General features: G+C 44.1%; 1 protein-coding gene and 1 pseudogene across 2 annotated transcripts; both read left to right on the top strand.

Moving 5' to 3' along the window:
• Positions 1-969: 969 nt before the first annotated feature.
• On the top strand, positions 970-6,699 carry LOC306947048 (cytochrome P450 2H1; the record flags this gene model as incomplete). Its single annotated transcript, XM_079536228.1, has 9 exons — positions 970-1,146; positions 1,808-1,970; positions 2,761-2,910; positions 3,720-3,880; positions 4,169-4,345; positions 4,778-4,913; positions 5,168-5,355; positions 5,874-6,015; positions 6,518-6,699. 9 exons carry the CDS (start codon positions 970-972, stop codon positions 6,697-6,699), a joined length of 1,476 nt encoding a protein of 491 aa, XP_079392354.1.
• A 5,369-nt stretch (positions 6,700-12,068) lies between these two features.
• LOC306947049 (cytochrome P450 2H1-like) lies at positions 12,069-17,787 on the top strand (annotated as a pseudogene). The gene is made up of 9 exons: positions 12,069-12,245; positions 12,907-13,069; positions 13,871-14,020; positions 14,810-14,970; positions 15,257-15,433; positions 15,866-16,001; positions 16,256-16,443; positions 16,963-17,104; positions 17,606-17,787. The product of its transcript is annotated as a cytochrome P450 2H1-like (transcript).
• The last annotated feature ends 4,334 nt before the right edge of the window (positions 17,788-22,121 follow it).

The raw sequence follows: 22,121 nt of genomic DNA, 5'->3' as shown, positions 1-22,121 counted from the left end.
AGACAATGGTAGTAGCCCTAAGGCATGGGGAAAGTTTTAAGAAGGGTGTGCTCCTTGCAATTAACGCCATTTTGCCGCTCACCATATTGGTGTCATGAAAAGCGTGCGAAACTGACCGGGGCTGTCGGAACACTTTCACAAGGAGACTTCAATCAGGGTCGCCGAAACAAAGGCGACATTTTCTGTGTCCTTACATAGAGGCTGACTCAAAAGTAGTCGGAGCAGGGGCTGCTGCTGCAGCACACTCCTGGCGCACGTCACTTTCCTCACTAAAGCATATCAAACACACAGTCTTGTCTCAGAATTTGTATACCAGAAGCTAGATCTGGATACTACGTTACGTGTGAGGAGAGCACAGGCTGCCAAAGGGCTCTGTGCTTTGTAGATAACTTTTCAAATCTTCCAGCAAATGCTATGGATACTGTGCACTGCAAAAAAGAGATCGGGGAAAATGCAGTTTTTTTTCCTGGAAATCTGCATGCGTGACCTCACACCAATGTTCTTACTCCGTTTGAGAAGTGAAGGTGAAATACCTATAAAACACTTGTGAAGATGCCCCTATTTCATCCACAGCTCCCTCTATTCTGCACACAAGTTGGAGAAGCAGCCAGAAATCACCCTAGGCATGAGGACAACAGCAAGCATACATTCAGCAGATGGGCTCTAGTATTTCTGCATTTTGAGATCATTTGGCAGCATTAGATTATTATTGGTACCACATGGATGATTAACAAAAGGAACACAAGCTCTATGTGTTCAGAAAGTCAGAGTAAACAACGAGTTCATCCCTAGTTTGCTCATTCTAATCTTGAGCAGATTAATAAGTAATCTGCTGCCTCAGCAGGAACAGGGAAGTGATATTGGCTGACTTAATCCACGTGCTTGTCTTCTACAGCTTATAAATATCCTCAGGTTTGCAGGTCCCAGTTCAAACTCATCTGACAATTTGCATCCCTTCCTCAGCCCACCATGGAGTTCTTGGGATGGCCAACAATCCTCTTGCTGGCCTGCATCTCATGCCTTCTCATTGCTGCATGGAGAAGTTCATCACAAAGAGGGAAGGAGCCTCCTGGTCCCACACCAATCCCCATAATTGGAAATGTTTTTCAGCTGAACCCATGGAACTTGATGGAAAGCTTCAAGGAGGTAAGAATGTCTCTTTCTTTCCTGCATTGCCTCTTGGACAAAGCCCAGTCCAGACAGTCTCAGCTTAATTCACAGCTCCTGCATGTTTGCTTTTGATGTAGTACGCTGCCAATTGCAATAACCATACTGGTGTTGAGACTGCATTGGCCTCACACCAGTACTGCAGTATACCGTAGATTTCTAGACAAGGTCCTGATGCATTCACCATATCCACCACAACCCTTTTGTGCAAATCTCTTCACTGCCTTGGCAAAAGGGCACAGTCCTGATTTATGGAGGACCTGGCTCTATTTCCTTTCCTCAGCTCCCTGGCAGGTAGGTATAATCTCTTGGGAGGGGAATTTGTGAGTGCAAGGGCCAAACAAAGGAGTTTGAAGGCGAACGGCGCCGTCTGTTCCCTCCCATGGATACTGTCATGCATCTGTCAAAAAAAAAAGAAAAGCCTGTGCTGCAGTACCTGTAAGAAAATAGGTGGAGTGAGTTTGGCTGTGGAGCTGATCCTGAGGGTACTGTGATGGGATGGTGGTAGATGGATGGGAAAGGGCTGAGGAATGAATTGCTTTCCAGAGATCTTATTCACCAGGTGAAGACCTGCAAACTTAATTTCCCATGATTAACATGCACAAGTAGACTGTGTTCCTTGTGTTCTTCCTTCCTACAGCTCAGCAAAAAGTATGGCCCTATCTTCACAATACATCTAGGCCCCAAAAAGGTTGTGGTGCTCTACGGCTACGATGTTGTGAAAGAAGCCCTAATTGATAATGGAGACGCCTTCAGTGGGAGAGGAGCACTGCCTCTGATTCAGAAAGTCTTGAAAGGCCTAGGTACTTCCCTGGTACTATTGCCATACAGAACTGATCATGTCATTGGTACAGGAATGCACCTGTAAGGGCAGTGGAGGAGCGACTGGTGGACTTCAAGTACTACGTTTACACACAAAAATGAGGAATAAAGTATTAAAAGCCCAACTCAGTCCTTGGACCTAGCAGTAGGTGGAGAACTGTTTAAGGTCCTAGGCTGGCTCCAGGGAGTTCCTTTCAATTTTCAGCACCTTCAAATTCTGGCTAAAATTTGGTTGACAAAAGGGGCCGCTAAGATATTGCTGTTATTCTTCCATTTCTGAAAATACTGCCAAAAGCCCTACAGCACAGGTGCCATCAAATGGAAATTCCAGAGTACAACACTGACAAGCAAATAAAGGCTGTCCTGGTTAAGGGTCATACTCAATGAGGCCCTGGGCTCATTCACCACAACAGTTCCCAGTAGACTGTTTCTCCAGGTAAATGGTTATTCCATGGTATTATTTTTTATTTCCTCAATGTATTCGGTGATGATACAATGCATAAAGCATTTGGGAATTCATCTTAGCCATCTGCTTGTGGCCAAGTTGACTTTAGTACCAGTGGTCCCTTTTTATTGAGGGCTCAGTGTCATTTCTCTTATTCTGGAAATAAACAATGGTGCCTTGGTCAGATTGATCAATTTGTCACCTCCAGAACAGCAGAAGAGTTGGGCTTGGGCATACAGCAATTGCTGTAGATATTTATTCCAGAACTGGGGTGGGGGCAGAAAACTTACTTCCTCATGGAGGTTTGTTGTTTTATCTTGTAACAGGCATTGTGACCAGCAATGGGGAGACCTGGAGACAACTGCGGAGATTCGCCCTCACCACCCTGCGTGATTTTGGAATGGGGAAGAAGGGCATTGAGGAGCGAATCCAGGAGGAAGCTCACTTTCTGGTGGAGAGGATCAGGAACACACATGGTAGGACACTGATGTGCATCTGCTGGGAAACCTTGCAGACCTGCAATGAGACTGTAACAAAATTCAGTCTGGATTCACAGATAAAAATCCCTGCTGTGAATCTGAGAAAACATGCTCTTTTCATCTCATTGATTCTGCATTGCATGTGCCTCACCGTACAGCCAACAAGGAGTCATGGGCAAGGCACAGAAGGGCTGGCTCCAGAGCTGCATGGAAGAGGCTGATCCATAACATTACCATTAACTGCTCTCTCTTTTTTCCCTTTTTTCTTCTCTTTTTTTTTCCCAGGGTTTCATACCTTCCCATCTTGATGATTCTTATCTTCCATACTTGAGATATACCTTACTGCGGTCTCCGGGTTCAACTTTCCTGTCTGTCATGGATCTGATCTCACTTTTCCTCACGCTTCCATCATAGTTATTTCCTTAGAATATTCTGTAGCCATGCTGCCAAAAATCTACTTTTGATCACAGGTATCTGAAGATTCTTTAGGTTCTGGTGGTATTCTTCAGGCAGTCTCTAATAAACAGTCTGTCCTGCTGCAAGATGTATGTCAGATGAAGGGGAAACAAGTCACTCAGACTTGCTGTAGAAAGAACGGGGCAAAACAGGGTCTTAAAGAATTCAGACAGGAAAATCAGTTATGTACAAGTAGAGAATATCCAATTGGATAAATCTCTCACTATCTTCTTAAAGGACCGCACAAATCTGGGTCTCAAGTGAATGCAAAACTTCCTTGGAGCTATAAGGGGAGGAGATGATGACTAAAGTACTGAAAGCAAGTTACCTTTCTGTTGTTGCTGTTGCAGAGAAACCTTTCAACCCTGGTAAATTCTTAACCCATGCTGTTTCCAACATCATCTGCTCCATTGTATTTGGGGATCGGTTTGACTATGAGGACAAGAAGTTTCTCAATTTAATTGAATTGCTGGACGAAAACAGCAAGTACCAGAACAAAATACAAACGCAGGTTTGTGCAATTTCATTTCATTAATAAATGAATTAATCGTTTAGGTTATTAGCGTTATATTAATTTGCTTTACTCATTTATCATTGGCATGCTACTTCATTTTATGGAAATCTCATTGTACTTCCAGAGCAGAACAGAATTGCTAAAGCAGTTCAAGTGAAGTCACTCCTTGAGTATGGTGAAACCATGATGCAGAAGAGTCTACTGCTTCTCATAGTAACAGTCAGGGGAAAAAATGACTGCAAGCACATCAACCAAAATAGGCAATTCCTCCTTTTATCATTGCAGCTCTACAACTTCTTCCCAACCATCTTAGATTCTTTACCTGGACCTCATCAAAAACTAATAAAAAACATTGATAACATTGATGACTTCATTACTGAAATTGTAAAAGCACACCAGGAATCTTTTGATCCCAGCTGCCCTCGAGACTTTATTGATGCTTTTATCAACAAAATGCAACAGGTAATGTAAGAGTGAGTGAGTGAGAGCTCTTTGGATGATGGGAATATCAGCATTTGAATCCTTGCTTTGCCTCCCAGTTGTAGCAGCACACTGGGCTTTGGCAAATACTGAGGGAATTTTGCTTTTCTTGGCACCTTCATTCTCCCCCCTCCATTTCCCTTTGAAAGACTTGTAAGCACAGTGCTAACAGTGGCATACAGCACTAGCCAAAGCTGGGAAAGCTGTTGACCAACCTCACCGAGGGAATTCCATACACTTCCCATATTACCTCAAGTGTCATACAAGAACTGTTATCCTGATGTCCTGGGGAGGGTTGTATTTTTGAAAAGACATCAGGTGAGTCTAAAAGCATACGGCATAGGCACAAGGCATCCTTTGCAGAAAAGCTTCTTACTGTTTTCACTCAAAGAATCCTGCCAAATTTCCCTCCAGGAGAAAGGCAACTCTATTTTCACTGTTGAGTCCTTGACCAGAACCACACTTGACTTATTCCTTGCGGGAACTGGGACAACCAGCACCACACTGAGATACGGACTCCTGACTCTCCAGAAATACCCAGAGATTGAAGGTAAGAGGAAAGGGAATATTTACTTGAAGATATATCATAGGCCATGGGTTCAAAGCGGACAGTCTGTGTCACTACCACTGGTGGCAACAGTCCCTAATAGCAGAGATGTCCATCAGTCTTAGCTTTACTTCCAGCAGAGAGCCATCAGTGCCAAGTATGTTCCTGTGTTCTTGGGAGGGTGAAAAGCAAGCCTTGCTGCAACTGTGAGGAAAGGCTTTGGGAAACATCCATTCAATTTACTTATTCCCCAACAGAGAGAATTCACAAGGAGATTGACCGTGTGGTGGGCCGAGACCGAAGCCCCTGCATGGCAGACAGGAGCCAGATGCCATACACAGATGCTGTGGTCCATGAAATCCAGAGATTCATTGATTTCCTTCCCCTCAGCGTTCCACGTGCTGCGACCAAGGACACCAAGCTCAGAGATTATTTCATACCCAAGGTCTGTGGCTGGGAACATCCATAATCCCCTGCTGTGCTACATTAATTATGCTTTACTTAAATTACATACACACTGGAGAGCAGTACAGAATCAGCATTATCTGATTTCTGAGAGGGAGTGGTCCTTCTCTGGTGATGCTATGCACTGAGTTGTACAATGTTGTCGCCTTCCTTTTATGAACCAGCCTATCCCTACTTTTTGTTTCCAATACACACAGTTATTACTCTATGAACTGCAACTATGAGGAAAGGTAGCTAGCTGGCTCCTAGATATGAATGGCTGCTGTGAAAAAAAGCCTCCTAGATATCCACCGAGACTCCCCCGCTGGCACTTTTTGCATTTACACCAGCTTTTCTCATGAGATTTCAACACTTAATTCTGGCAGACAGTGAAGCTTACTGGGATCACGCAGCAGCCACCAAAGCAGAGCTTTTCATGTATTCAGCCCTGGGAACTGATTGATGGGGCTTTACTTTGGCATGTCTCCACTTAACTTTCTCCTCTCTATGCTTATTCAGGACACCATGATATTCCCTTTGCTGTCTCCCATCCTGCACGACTCCAAGGAATTTCCTAATCCAGAAAAATTCAACCCGGAACATTTCCTGAATGCAAATGGTACCTTCAGAAAGAGTGACTACTTCTTGCCATTTTCCACAGGTAAAGAGCTCTTTCTACGTCAGGACCTAGACTATCCTCTCCCAGAACCTCTTCAGAGATTTCAGTGGCTCAGTCATCACTGTCTGAACAGTGATGTCTGCAGATCTGCTGGTCACTTCTGGGCAGCTAAGCTCTCTACCCCATATACTACAGTTTCACTTTACCTCCTTTTCTTAACAAGTTCCAGAGCTCCTCTCATGCATCCTCCAAGAAAAGATGCATGAAGTGGGACTTGTAGCCATGCCACTTCTCTCTCCTAGCTAGCCATAAAGCAGCAACACAACACGAGAAACTGAAACCTTCAAATTGCCTTGGCCCACCCAGTACTCTCACACTGCTCTGAACACTGAGACCTCAGTTTAATTCAATTCATTCCCCAGAAGGATGCAGTGCTGCATGCCTACTCTGAGACGTCGGAACTCTCACGGCAGAGGGGTCAAAATAAGTTACCAGCAAAAGTACTCTACCATCATCTCCTGTTCTCCTCATTCTTTCCTTGCAGGAAAACGCATCTGTGCAGGAGAAGGTCTGGCCCGGATGGAGATATTCTTATTTTTAACATCCATCCTGCAGAACTTTACTCTGAAGCCTGTTGTAGAACGCAAGGATGTTGACATTTCTCCCATAATCACCAGTTTGACAAACATACCCCGACCTTATGAGATCTCATTTATTCCACGTTAGACAAGTGAAGACAGTTCTGTAACCACCTCTGACGTTAGAACTCTTCTTGAACAACAGTCATTGCCCACCCTGATGTGACTGAGACACTCAGATAACTTCCCACAATATTTACAGATAGAAGATTTATGCTTTTCTTTGTGATCCAAGAAGGACACGCTCCAGCAGAAAACAATCCGCCACAAAGCTTAGACTCCCACACGCAGTGAAAAACAGGTACATACATTGACTATTTCTTTTCACTCATTAAGAAGAAAGGCATTCTGGCTTTAAGACACCATCTAGAAAACCTCCGGTCTCACTAACCATGTGGGAACTGGCTGGACTGCACTTACTGGGCCTGTCAGAATTAAAAGTGCAATTAAGCACTGCTGATTGAGAGAAAAGAGCATGAAATAATGCTGGGATCTCCATGAATGCAGCTTGAACCTTCCCATTACTTTTTTGAAGAATGTAAGAATCACTGAGGACACTTGACGAGCTTCAGGTAAAGGGTTTCTATGAGCTAACAAAGAAATGTAGGACGGGCATTTCCCAGATTGATCACGTTCTCTGCAGTGTATAGCTTACTGTAATTGCAGTGACAGAGCTGAGTCTGAGCTATGTGGAATAATACAGCGCTTGAAATGTCTCCACAGGGGCATTTATTAATTAATGTGTAGGTAAGCAGCCATATTTTCATTTCTTTCGCTGTGTTAATAGCCTTGAAATACCACAAGTTACTTGTTTGTTGTTACACAAATTTCAAAGCAAAATATATCACAGACTGACAGACAAACAAATAAAGAAAATACATGAAAAATATCATCTATCTTATTAATATTTCTAACCTGGACCAAGTGTTAGAATTCTACTCATCAAAAACAACAAAAAAAAAAAAAAGGGGAAAGCTCATTGTGCTTCCTTCAACTTTGCCATGGCTAAGTGGCTTGGGAGGCAACCTGCCTGTTCCAGACACTTTCCACTGTGCTGAACAGACAAGAAGGCAGCCTGTGCCAAGCAGCAAAAGGGAGGAGAAAAATAAGTAAATAAATAAAAAGAAGCTGTAGCTCCCAAACACTCCACCATCATACAGAGAAGCACCAAAGCCGTGCCCTACCAGTCTCTCCTGGCGTCTCACTGTGCTGTGGTACAAGCAGCAGTGCAAGTGCAACCAGTGGCTGCTTGCATTTCCACTGAATTCACCTGATGGAACACAAAGCAGTATTAGCACTTCCTGAGAGATTAAGGGTCAGATGTTTTGTCCCCTGCTAAACTGGAAAACATTACTTAGAAAGTAACAGGCAATAAAAGTCTATCTCTCCGTGCAGCCATACTGCTCTTTCTCTGTGCCTGCTCACGCTCAGTGCTGTCAAGGCTCTTACTTCTGGTGGGACAGTACACAGAAAATTGTACCTTATTTGCAGAACTGAGGCCGGCCTACTTGACTTCCCATGGCAGATTTGACACAAAGTCTTGTCGCTTAGCAACACAAAGAGTGGCTTTAACCTTGATTAATTCATTCTTTGCCCTGTTGCTATTAATTCCCAGATACATCTCACAGAACTTAAGAACGTCTGGAAGTATAAAGAGCTTCTAGGGAGCTGGAAAGCACCTTTGGAAGCGTCAGCCAGTTGGCCAAGTGGTAACAAAGGACAGAACCGGCAGGTTTCAGGCCCACTAAAGAGGTCCCTGAGTTTCTTTCTCTGTTTCCATGAAACAGCCCAGGAAACAATAAAAAAGCCACCTGAGCTGTTTCCCCTAGCAGGGCAGCAGCACTTGCCTGAGCCACCATTCTAAGTTAATATGACATAAATCAGTAAACGGCAGATGTGTTCCAGCATGACTGAGACACTCCCAAGTTGGGCACTTGAGCATAATGAATGCAGAGGCAGAAGCAAAAAACAAAACTGTAGGCTCTGCTACAACAAAAGAGGCCTTCAGGAAAGCAAAGGCACTATACAGTCACTGCTGTAGACACTTCCTTCTAAGGCAAGGAAGAGGAAGAGAGTCTGAGATCTGACAGAAACACAATTTAACTCCTCCCAGAAAAAGATAGGAACAACACCCTTGTGGTAAAGCCACCATTCCCATCCAAGTGTAAAGTGTACAATCAACAAACATACAAGTAGCAGAGCAGCATGGAGAGGCTGGTACTTCACAGGTTGTATAACTAGAGGGATTACCATGGTGGAAACAGATAATAAAAAATAAATGGAAAAGCTCAGCCATGTCCTTGGCTTGCAGGAAAAAACGCCAAAGGGAGCAATCTCCAGAAAGAGATCCCTCCCCAGGGGCAGTCGGCCTTAAATGGGGTCTAGGTGAGGTGCAGCCAGGCTCCAACCCTTCTGGTCACACACCTGAACTGCCTTCACCTGTGCTCCCAGGGCTGACTCAGTGCTCGCCTCAGGTGGTCAATCAGAGGTTCAGGCTGTGATTCAGCAGTTCCCATACACCAAGAAATGGATTGAGCTGGAGCTGGAGCTGGAGCTGGAGCTGGATTTGTCTCAGTGCAGGGAATACAGACAGCAGCATCCTAAGTAGTAAACACTGAGAATGGGTATCCAAGTAGCTGAAATCAAGTGGTCAAAACCTAGGCATGAAACATGAAGTCTGCATTGGACTTACCTGATTTCTTCAAACGTAACTTGTTCACTGCAGGAACCTCGGTTCCCGACTGCCGTTTGGCCTTCACTTCTCCATGACAGTGCATACTCAGATACCTGAGATTAACAAACACAAAGACCCTGCATTAGAGGGTGGAGGCTTCCACCTTTTTCAGTGTTGGGCCTATCCAATAACTTTGCATGAGACAGCTTTCCTAAATTCCCTATGGATCATCTCAAAGCTCAGGTGATTTCAGCCTTAATAAAGGCTCTGCGTATTAAGACAGAAATCACTGACTGTCAGCAAATGCTTATCACCAGATTTGGTATCCGTTGCTTTGTTTCCTGGACGTGATACCAATATCTGCACCTCCCATGTTAGTTAAGCACAGACATTCATCTTGTATTCACTATTAAAAAATAATGGCTGCATGCACAGCTTTGAGCCAAGCCGAAGTAGTTTCCATCAGAAGGCTTCTCAAGCTCTAATCTTTTGGGTCTCTAATTTAAACTCATTGATTTCTTGCAAATTCTGAAAGACGAAAAGAGAGAGTTGCTTCTGAGCCTCTTCCAGCAGGCCTGAACTTCAAGGCCTGAACACAATCACTTACAGAAAATTTGGAACCGATTTAATGGAGGAGGTACAGTCTGAGCGGGACATCTGTGGTTGTAGCACGGGAGACATTCAGTGGCACAAATGAGTAGAACTGATGGACCTCCTGTGTGACAGAATTTGTGTCGTGCACCTGGTTCCAATCAGCTGCACAGGGCCTTTCTGAGGTTTTATATTGTCAGTTGCACATCATCATTTCTCTTGAACGTATGCACTGTTGGCAAAGCACGCACACTTGTCAACTTAGTGTCCCAGTTCCTGACTTGCTGCCTGGCTGGGGAAGGGCCTCTTCTCATTTCATGGTGATTATACTTTGAAGCTAAGCTCCATTCAAGGATGATCATCAACAGGAACAACAACACAGTGGCTTACTGCTAGAGTCACTGCACAAGCCACACCAAGGCTGATACTACATTAACTTCCTTGCACTTTCCAAGATCAAGCCAGGGTGTAACAGTGTGTGGCACATTCCAATTGACTGAAGAGCAGAACTCACGTCACTGGCTTGGTCCTGAGTCAACTGAGTTGTGTTTTGGGTCCTGTGAGTTCAAACACAAATATTTAACCAAATCTTTTGTGCTGACTGGTCAAATGGCATTTCTGCAATCACCTGAAAGATAACAACAAGATCTTTATCTTATCTTGAGCCCTACCAGCATAGCATGTTACAAGTATGCATGTTTTGTAAATCACTGAATGCTGAATTTTTCATGGATCTTAATACACCTGGTCATAGCAAAGTCTTTGTCATGTAAGGCAGACACTGACACTGTGCATTTTGGAGTGAGACCTTGTGTTGCTCCTGGCTGTCAGTCGGCAGCAAGTTGTATTCTTGCTGTACATTGGTCAGCAAGAGGAGAGTAATTACACTGCACCTGTACATACAGTTATCACTGCACTTTTGTTTCCATTTTCCTCTTCTGTCTCAGGGAATAGTTTTGATCTCAACCCACAAGAATCCTATTCTTTCCAGTTCCCTCCCCCATCCCACCCGGGGGGAAGAAGCAAACGTTTGTGTGGTGTTCAGCTGCCTGATGGGTTAAACCACAACAGGTTATTTTCGTTTTTTGGTACTCTTGGACCACTTAGGTGGTGTAGTGGCCCACTTAATATCCAGTTTCCTCTCCTATGTGCACGATCTGACAGAGGCAGAAGAATGCCTTCCAGAGGTGCTGGCGAACTTGCAGGTTTGCCTCCGGTACAGCCTCTTGCTTTTGTGCATCCTTACATAGAGGCTGACTCAAAAGTAGTCGGAGCAGGGGCTGCTGCTGCAGCACACTCCTGGCGCACGTCTCTTTCCTCACTAAAGCATATCAAACACACAGTCTTGTCTCAGAATTTCGATCTCATATATTGGATCTAGATACTACGTACATGTGAGAAAGAGTAGTCAGAAGTGTAATACATCACCTATGCTTTTCTGATCTATTAAATAATTACTACTAATAAAACCATTCATTCTGTTACTCCCTGATCAGAATGCCATTAACTTTCACGGATTTTCACATCTCCTCTGGATATTCAGAAAGTTTCTTGAAACATCACATGTCGAAGGAGAGCACAGGCTGCCACAGGGCTCTGTGCTTTGTGGATAACTTTTCAAATCTTCCAGCAAATGCTATGGATACTGTGCACTGCAAAAAAGAGATCGGGGAAAATGCAGTTTTTTCCCTGGAAATCTGCATGCGTGACCTCACACCAATGTTCTTACTCCGTTTGAGAAGTGAAGGTGAAATACCTATAAAACACTTGTGAAGATGCCCCTATTTCATCCACAGCTCCCTCCACTCCGCACACGTGTTGGAGAAGCAGCCAGAAATCACCCTAGGCATAAGGACAACAGCAAGCATGCATTCAGCAGATGGGCTCTAGTATTTCTGCATTTTGAGATCATTTGGCAGCATTAGATTATTATTGGTACCACATGGATGATTAACAAAAGGAACACAAGCTCTATGTGTTCAGAAAGTCAGAGTAAACAACGAGTTCATCCCTAGTTTGCTCATTCTAATCTTGAGCAGATTAATAAGTAATCTGCTGCCTCAGCAGGAACAGGGAGGTGGCATTGGCTGATTTAATCCACGTGCTTTTCTTCTACAGCTTATAAATAACCTCAGGTTTGCAGGTCCCAGTTCAAACTCATCTGACAATTTGCATCCCTTCCTCAGCCCACCATGGAGTTCTTGGGATGGCCAACAATCCTCTTGCTGGCCTGCATCTCATGCCTTCTCATTGCTGCATGGAGAAGTTCATCACAAAGAGGGAAGGAGCCTCCTGGTCATACACCAATCCCCATAATTGGAAATGTTTTTCAGCTGAACCCAAGGGACTTGATGGAAAGCTTCAAGGAGGTAAGAATGTCTCTTTCTTTCCTGCATTGCCTCTTGGACAAAGCCCAGTCCAGACAGTCTCAGCTTAATTCACAGCTTCTGCATGTTTGCTTTTGATGTAGTACGCTGCCAATTGCAATAACCATACTGGTGTTGAGACTGCATTGGCCTCACATCAGTACTGCAGTATACCGTAGATTTCTAGACAAGGTCCTGATGCATTCACCATATCCACCACAACCCTTTTGTGCAAATCTCTTCACTGCCTTGGCAAAAGGGCACAGTCCTGATTTATGGAGGACATGGCTCTATTTGCTCGCCTCAGCCCCCTGGCAGGTAGGTATAATCTCTTGGGAGGGGAATTTGTGAGTGCAAGGGCCAAACAAAGGAGTTTGAAGGTGAATGGCATCGTCTGTTCCCTCCCATGGATACTGTCATGCATCTGTCAAAAAAAAAAGAAAAGCCTGTGCTGCAGTGCCTGTAAGAGAATAGGTGCAGTGAGTTTGGCTGTGGAGCTGATCCTGAGGGTACTGTGATGGGATGGTGGTAGATGGATGGGAAAGGGCTGAGGAATGAATTGCTTTCCAGAGATCTTATTCACCAGGTGAAGACCTGCAAACTTAATTTCCCATGATTAACATGCACAAGTAGACTGTGTTCCTTGTGTTCTTCCTTCCTACAGCTCAGCAAAATGTATGGCCCCATCTTCACAGTACATCTAGGCCCCTAAAAGGTTGTGATGCTCTACGGCTACGATGTTGTGAAAGAAGCCCTAATTGATAATGGAGAAGCCTTCAGTGGGAGAGGAATACTGCCTATGATTGAAAAACTCTTCAAGGGCATAGGTACTTCCCTGGTACTATTGCCATACAGAACTGATCATGTCATTGGTACAGGAATGCACCTGTAAGGGCAGTGGAGGAGCGACTGGTGGACTTCAAGTACTACGTTTACACACAAAAATGAGGAATAAAGTATTAAAAGCCCAACTCAGTCCTTGGACCTAGCAGTAGGTGGAGAACTGTTTAAGGTCCTAGGCTGGCTCCAGGGAGTTCCTTTCAATTTTCAGCACCTTCAAATTCTGGCTAAAATTTGGTTGACAAAAGGGGCCGCTAAGATATTGCTGTTATTCTTCCATTTCTGAAAATACTGCCAAAAGCCCTACAGCACAGGTGCCATCAAATGGAAATTCCAGAGTACAACACTGACAAGCAAATAAAGGCTGTCCTGGTTAAGGGTCATACTCAATGAGGCCCTGGGCTCATTCACCACAACAGTTCCCAGTAGACTGTTTCTCCAGGTAAATGGTTATTCCATGGTATTATTTTCTATTTCCTCAATGTATTCGGTGATGATACAATGCGTAAAGCATTTGGGATTTTTGGGATTTATCTTAGCCATCTGCTTGTGGCCAAGTTGACTTAGTACCAGTGGTCCCTTTTTATTGACGGCTCAGTGTCATTTCTCTTATTCTGGAAATAAACAATGGCGCCTTGGTCAGATTGATCAATTTGTCACCTCCAGAACTGCAGGAAAGTTAGGGACTGGAGCACACAGCAATTGCTGTAGATACTTATTCCAGAAGGGCGGGTGGGGGGCAGAAAACTTGCTTCCTCATGGAGATTTGTTGTTTTTTCTTGTAACAGGCATTGTGACCAGCAATGGGGAGACCTGGAGACAACTGCGGAGATTCGCCCTCACCACCCTGCGTGATTTTGGAATGGGGAAGAAGGGCATTGAGGAGCGAATCCAGGAGGAAGCTCACTTTCTGGTGGAGAGGATCAGGAACACACATGGTAGGACACTGATGTGCATCTGCTGGGAAACCTTGCAGACCTGCAATGAGACTGTAACAAAATTCAGTCTGGATTCACAGATAAAAATCCCTGCTGTGAATCTGAGAAAACATGCTCTTTTCATCTCACTGATTCTGCATTGCATGCGCCTCACTGTACAGCCAACAAGGAGTCATGGGCAAGGCACAGAAGGGCTGGCTCCAGAGCTGCATGGAAGAGGCTGATCCATAACATTACCATTAACTGCTCTCTCTTTTTTCCCCTCAGGATTTCATACCTTCCAATCTTGATGATTCTTATCTTCTGTACTTGAGATATACCTTACTGCAGTCTCCGGGTTCAACTTTCCTGTCTTTCATGGATCTGATCTCACTTTTTCCTCACGCTTCCATCATAGTTATTTCCTTAGAATATTCTGTAGCCATGCTGTCAAAACTCTACTTTTGATCACAGGTATCTGAAGATTCTTTGGGTTCTGGTGGTATTCTTCAGGCAGCCTCAAATAAGCAGACTGTCCTGCTGGAAGATGTATGTCAGATGAAGGGGAAACAAGTCACTCAGACTTGCTGTAGAAAGAACAGGGTAAAACAGGGTCTTCAAAAATTCAGACAGGAAAATCAGTTATGTACAAGTAGAGAATATCCAATTGGATAAACCTCTCACTATCTTCTTAAAGGACCGCACAAATCTGGGTCTCAAGTGAATGCAAAACTTCCTTGGAGCTATAAGGGGAGGAGATGATGACTAAAGTACTGAAAGCAAGTTACCTTTCTGTTGTTGCTGTTGCAGAGAAACCTTTCAACCCTGGTAAATTCTTAACCCATGCTGTTTCCAACATCATCTGCTCCATTGTATTTGGGGATCGGTTTGACTATGAGGATAAGAAGTTTCTCAATTTAATTGAGATGCTGGAAGAAAACAACAAGTACCAGAACAAAACACAAACACAGGTTTGTGCAATTTCATTTCATTAATACATGACTTAATGGTTTAGGTTATTATTGTTATATTCATTTGTGTTACTCATTTATCATTGGCATACTTCATTTTATGGAAATCACAATGTACTTCCAGAGCAGAACAGAATTGCTAAAGCAGTTCAAGTGAAGCCGCTCCTTGAGTATGGTGAAACCATGATGCAGAAGAGTCTACTGCTTCTCATAGTAACAGACAGGGGAAAAAAATGACTGCAAGCACATCAACCAAAATAGGCATTTCCTCCTTTTATCATTGCAGCTCTACAACTTCTTCCCAACCATCTTAGATTCTTTACCTGGGCCTCACCAAAAACTAATTAAAATCTTTGATAACATTGATGACTTCATTACTGAAATCGTAAAAGCACACCAGGAATCTTTTGATCCCAGCTGCCCTCGAGACTTTATTGATGCTTTTATCAACAAAATGCAACAGGTAATGTAAGAGTGAGTGAGTGAGAGCTCTTTGGATGATGGGAATATCAGCATTTGAATCCTTGCATTGCCTCCCAGTTGTAGCAGCACACTGGCCTTTGGCAAATACAGAGGGAAATTTGCTTTTCTTGGCACCTTCATTCTCCCCCCTCCATTTCCCTTTGAAAGACTTGTAAGCACAGTGCTAACAGTGGCATACAGCACTAGCCAAAGCTGGGAAAGCTGTTGACCAACCTCACCGAGGGAATTCCATACGCTTCCCATATTACCTCAAGTGTCATACAAGAACTGTTATCCTGATGTCCTGGGGAGGGTTGTATTTTTGAAAAGACATCAGGTGAGTCTAAAAGCATACGGCATAGGCACAAGGCGTCCTTTGTAGAAAAGCTTCTTACTGTTTTCACTCAAAGAATCCTGCCAAATTTCCCTCCAGGAGAAAGGCAACTCTGTTTTCACTGTTGAGTCCTTGACCAGATCCACACTTGACTTGTTCCTTGCGGGAACTGGGACAACCAGCACCACACTGAGATACGGACTCCTGACTCTCCAGAAATACCCAGAGATTGAAGGTAAGAGGAAAGGGAATATTTACTTGAAGATATATCATAGGCCATGGGTTCAAAGTGGACAGTTTGTGTCACTACCACTGGTGGCAACAGTCCCTAATAGCAGAGATGTCCATCAGTCTTAGCTTTACTTCCAGCAGAGAGCCATCAGTGCCAAGTATGTTCCTGTGTTCTTGGGAGGGTGAAAAGCAAGCCTTGCTGCAACTGTGAGGAAAGGCTTTGGGAAACATCCATTCAATTTACTTATTCCCCAACAGAGAGAATTCACAAGGAGATTGACCGTGTGGTGGGCCGAGACCGAAGCCCCTGCATGGCAGACAGGAGCCAGATGCCATACACAGATGCTGTGATCCATGAAATCCAGAGATTCATTGATTTCCTTCCCCTCAACGTTCCACGTGCTGTGACCAAGGACACCAAGCTCAGAGACTATTTCATACCCAAGGTCTGTTGCTGGGAACATCCATAATCCCCTGCTGTGCTACATTAATTATGCTTTACTTAAATTACATACACACTGGAGAGCAGTACAGAATCAGCATTATCTGATTTCTGAGAGGGAGTGGTCCTTCTCTGGTGATGCTATGCACTGAGTTGTACAATGTTGTCGCCTTCCTTTTATGAACCAGCCTATCCCTACTTTTTGTTTCCAATACACACAGTTATTACTCTATGAACTGCAACTATGAGGAAAGGTAGCTAGCTGGCTCCTAGATATGAATGGCTGCTGTGAAAAAAAGCTTCCTAGATATCCACCGAGACTCCCCCGCTGGCACTTTTTGCATTTACACCAGCTTTTCTCATGGGATTTCAACACTTAATTCTGGCAGACAGTGAAGCTTACTGGGATCACGCAGCAGCCACCAAAGCAGAGCTTTTCATGTATTCAGCCCTGGGAACTGATCGATGGGGCTTTACTTTGGCATGTCTCCACTTAACTTTCCTCCTCTCTATGCTTATTCAGGACACCATGATATTCCCTTTGCTGTCTCCCATCCTGCAAGACTCCAAGGAATTTCCTAATCCAGAAAAATTCAACCCGGAACATTTCCTGAATGCAAATGGTGCCTTCAGAAAGAGTGACTACTTCTTACCACTTTCCACAGGTAAAGAGCTCTTTCTACGTCAGGACCTAGACTATCCTCTCCCAGAACCTCTTCAGAGATTTCAGTGGCTCAGTCATCACTGTCTGAACAGTGATGTCTGCAGATCTGCTGGTCACTTCTGGGCAGCTAAGCTCTACCCCATATACTACAGTTTCACTTTACCTCCTTTTCTTAACAAGTTCCAGAGCTCCTCTCATGCATCCTCCAAGAAAAGATGCATGAAGTGGGACTTGTAGCCATGCCACTTCTCCCTCCTAGCTAGCCATAAAGCAGCAACACAACACGAGAAACTGAAACATTCAAATTGCTTTGGCCCACCCAGTACTCTCACACTGCTCTGAACACTGAGACCTCAGTTTAATTCAATTCCCTCCACCAGCAGGATGCAGTGCTGCATGCCCACTCTGAGACGTCGGAACTCTCACGGCAGAGGAGTTAAAATAAGTTACCAGCAAAAGTACTCTACCATCATCTCCTGTTCTCCTCATTCTTTCCTTGCAGGAAAACGCATCTGTGCAGGAGAAGGTCTGGCCCGGATGGAGATATTCTTATTTTTAACATACATCCTGCAGAACTTTACTCTGAAGCCCGCTGTAGATCACAAGGATGTTGACATTTCTCCCATAGTCACCTCTGCAGGAAAAATTCCCCAATATTACAAAGTGTCATTTATTCCACGTTAGACAAGTGAAGACAGTTGCCATCTCCAACATCAGAACTCTTCTTGAACAACAGTCATTGCCCACCCTGATGTGACTGAGACACTCAGATAACTTCCCACAATATTTACAGATAGAAGATTTATGCTTTTCTTTGTGATCCAAGAAGGACACGCTCCAGCAGAAAACAATCCGCCACAAAGCTTAGACTCCCACACGCTGCCCAAAATAGGGACACACCTTGACTATTTCTTTTCACTCATTAAGAAGAAATGCATTCTGGCTTTAAAACACCATCTAGAAAACCTCTGGTCTCACTAACCATGTGGGAACTGGCTGGACTGCACTTACTGGGCCTGTCAGAATTAAAAGTGCAATTAAGCACTGCTGATTGAGAGAAAAGAGCATGAAATAATGCTGGGATCTCCATGAATGCAGCTTGAACCTTCCCATTACTTTTTTGAAGAATGTAAGAATCACTGAGGACACTTGACGAGCTTCAGGTAAAGGGTTTCTATGAGCTAACAAAGAAATGTAGGACTGGCATTTCCCAGATCGATCACGTTCTCTGCAGTGTATAGCTTACTGTAATTGCAGTGACAGAGCTGAATCTGAGCTATGTGGAATAATACAGCACTTGAAATGTCTCCACAGGGGCATTTATTAATTAATGTGTAGGTAAGCAGCCATATTTTCATTTCTTTCGCTGTGTTAATAGCCTTGAAATACCACGAGTTACTTGTTTGTTGTTACACAAATTTCAAAGCAAAATATATCACAGACTGACAGACAAACAAATAAAGAAAATACATGAAAAATATCATCTATCTTATTAATATTTCTAACCTGGACCAAGTGTTAGAATTCTACTCATCAAAAACATTAAAAAAAATAAAAAGGGAAAGCTCATTGTGCTTCCTTCAACTTTGCCATGGCTAAATGGCTTGGGAGGCAACCTGCCTGTTCCAGACACTTTCCTCCATGCTGAACAGACAAGAAGGCAGCCTGTGCCAAGCAGCAAAAGGGAGGAGGAAAAAAAAAAAAAAACAGAAAAAAAAAGAAGCTGTAGCTCCCAAAGACTCCACCATCATATGGAGCAGGAATCTGAGACCAGAAAAGCACCAAAGCCGTGCCCTACCAGTCTCTCCTGGCGTCTCACTGTGCTGTGGTACAAGCAGCAGTGCAAGTGCATCCAATGGCTGCTTGCATTTCCACTGAATTCACCTGATGGAACACAAAGCAGTATTAGCACTTCCTAAGAGATTAAGGGTCAGATGTTTTGTCACCTGCCAAACTGGAAAACATTACTTAGAAAGTAACAGGCAATAAAAGTCTATCTCTCCATGCAGCCATACTGCTCTTTCTCTGTGCCTGCTCACGCTCAGTGCTGTCAAGGCTCTTACTTCTGGTGGGACAGTACACAGAAAATTGTACCTTATTTGCAGAACTGAGGCCGGCCTACTTGACTTCCCATGGCAGATTTGACACAAAGTCTTGTCGCGTAGCAACATAAAGAGAGGCTTTAACCTTGATTAATTCATTCTTTGCCCTGTTGCTATTAATTCCCAGATACATCTCACAGAACTTAAGAACGTCTGGAAGTATAAAGAGCTTCTAGGGAGCTGGAAAGCACCTTTGGAAGCGTCAGCCAGTTGGCCAAGTGGTAACAAAGGACAGAACCGGCAGGTTTCAGGCCCACTAAAGAGGTCCCTGAGTTTCTTTCGCTGTTTCTATGAAACAGCCGAGGAAACAATAAAAAAGCCACCTGAGCTGTTTCCCCTAGCAGGGCAGCAGCACTTGCCTGAGCCACCATTCTAAGTTAATATGACATAAATCAGTAAACGGCAGATGTGTTCCAGCATGACTGAGACACTCCCAAGTTGGGCACTTGAGCATAATGAATGCAGAGGCAGAAGCAAAAAACAAAACTGTAGGCTCTGCTACAACAAAAGAGGCCTTCAGGAAAACAAAGGCACTATACAGTCACTGCTGTAGACACTTCCTTCTAAGGCAAGGAAGAGGAGAGTCTGAATCTGAAAGAGACACAATTTAACTCCTCCCAGAAAAAGATAGGAACAACACCCTTGCCTTAAAGCCACCATTCCCATCCAAGTGTAAAGTGTACAATCAACAAACATACAAGTAGCAGAGCAGCATGAAGAGGCCGGTACTTCACAGGTTGTATAACTAGAGGGATCACCATGGTGGAAACAGAAAACAAAAAAAAAAAAAGGAAAAGCTCAGCCATATCCTTGGCTTACAGGAAAAAGAAACGCCAAAGGGAGCAATCTCCAGAAAGAGATCCCTCCCCAGGGGCAGTCGGCCTTAAATGGGGTCTAGGTGAGGTGCAGCCAGGCTCCAACCCTTCTGGTCACACACCTGAACTGCCTTCACCTGTGCTCCCAGGGCTGACTCAGTGCTCGCCTCAGGTGGTCAATCAGAGGTTCAGGCTGTGATTCAGCAGTTCCCATACACCAAGAAATGGATTGAGCTGGAGCTGGAGCTGGAGCTGGAGCTGGATTTGTCTCAGTGCAGGGAATACAGACAGCAGCATCCTAAGTAGTAAACACTGAGAATGGGTATCCAAGTAGCTGAAATCAAGTGGTCAAAACCTAGGCATGAAACATGAAGTCTGCATTGGACTTACCTGATTTCTTCAAACGTAACTTGTTCACTGCAGGAACCTCGGTTCCCGACTGCCGTTTGGCCTTCACTTCTCCATGACTGTGACATGTGCATACTCAGATACCTGAGATTAACAAACACAAAGACCCTGCATTAGAGGGTGGAGGCTTCCACCTTTTTCAGTGTTGGGCCTATCCAATAACTTTGCATGAGACAGCTTTCCTAAATTCCCTATGGATCATCTCAAAGCTCAGGTGATTTCAGCCTTAATAAAGGCTCTGCGTATTAAGACAGAAATCACTGACTATCAGCAAATGCTTATCACCAGATTTGGTATCCGTTGCTTTGTTTCCTGGACGTGATACCAATATCTGCACCTCCCATGTTAGTTAAGCACAGACATTCATCTTGTATTCACTATTAAAAAATAATGGCTGCATGCACAGCTTTGAGCCAAGCCGAAGTAGTTTCCATCAGAAGGCTTCTCAAGCTCTAATCTTTTGGGACTCTAATTTAAACTCACTGATTTCCTGCAAATTCTGAAAGACGAAAAGAGAGAGTTGCTTCTGAGCCTCTTCCAGCAGGCCTGAACTTCAAGGCCTGAACACAATCACTTACAGAAAATTTGGAACCGATTTAATGGAGGAGGTACAGTCTGAGCGGGACATCTGTGGTTGTAGCACGGGAGACATTCAGTGGCACAAATGAGTAGAACTGATGGACCTCCTGTGTGACAGAATTTGTGTCGTGCACCTGGTTCCAATCAGCTGCACAGGGCCTTTCTGAGGTTTTATATTGTCAGTTGCACATCATCATTTCTCTTGAACGTATGCACTGTTGGCAAAGCACGCACACTTGTCAACTTAGTGTCCCAGTTCCTGACTTGCTGCCTGGCTGGGGAAGGGCCTCTTCTCATTTAATGCCGACTATACTTTGAAGCTAAGCTCTATTCAAGGATGATCATCAACAGGAACAACACCACAGTGGCTTACTGCTAGAGTCACTGCACAAGCCACACCAAGGCTGATACTACATTAACTTCCTTGCACTTTCCAAGATCAAGCCAGGGTGTGGCACATTCCAATTGACTGAAGAGCAGAACTCACGTCACTGGCTTGGTCCTGAGTCAACTGAGTTGTGTTTTGGGTCCTGTGAGTTCAAACACAAATATTTAACCAAATCTTTTGTGCTGACTGGTCAAATGGCATTTCTGCAATCACCTGAAAGATAACGACAAGGTCTTTTTCTTATCTTGAGCCCTACCAGCATAGCATGTTACAAGTATGCATGTTTTGTAAATCATTGAATGCTGAATTTTTCATGGATCTTAAAACACCTGGTCATGGCAAAGTCTTTGTCTTGTAAGGCAGACACTGACACTGTGCATTTTGGAGTGAGACCTTGTGTTGCTCCTGGCTGTCAGTCGGCAGCAAGTTGTATTCTTGCTGTACATTGGTCAGCAAGAGGAGAGTAATTACACTGCGCCTGTACATACAGTTATCACTGCACTTTTGTTTCCATTTTCCTCTTCTGTCTCAGGGAATAGTTTTGATCTCAACCCACAAGAATCCTATTCTTTCCAGTTCCCTCCCCCATCCCACCCGGGGGGAAGAAGCAAACATTTGTGTGGTGTTCAGCTGCCTGATGGGTTAAACCACAACAGGTTATTTTCGTTTTTTGGTACTCTTGGACCACTTAGGTGGTGTAGAGGCCCACTTCATTTCCAGTTTCCT

The sequence above is a fragment of the Tetrao urogallus genome, assembly GCF_951394365.1.
Source record: "Tetrao urogallus genome assembly, chromosome: 5".
Taxonomy (NCBI): domain Eukaryota; kingdom Metazoa; phylum Chordata; class Aves; order Galliformes; family Phasianidae; genus Tetrao; species Tetrao urogallus.
Note: the sequence above shows the minus strand (reverse complement) of the source record. Positions and strands in the feature narration are given on the sequence as shown.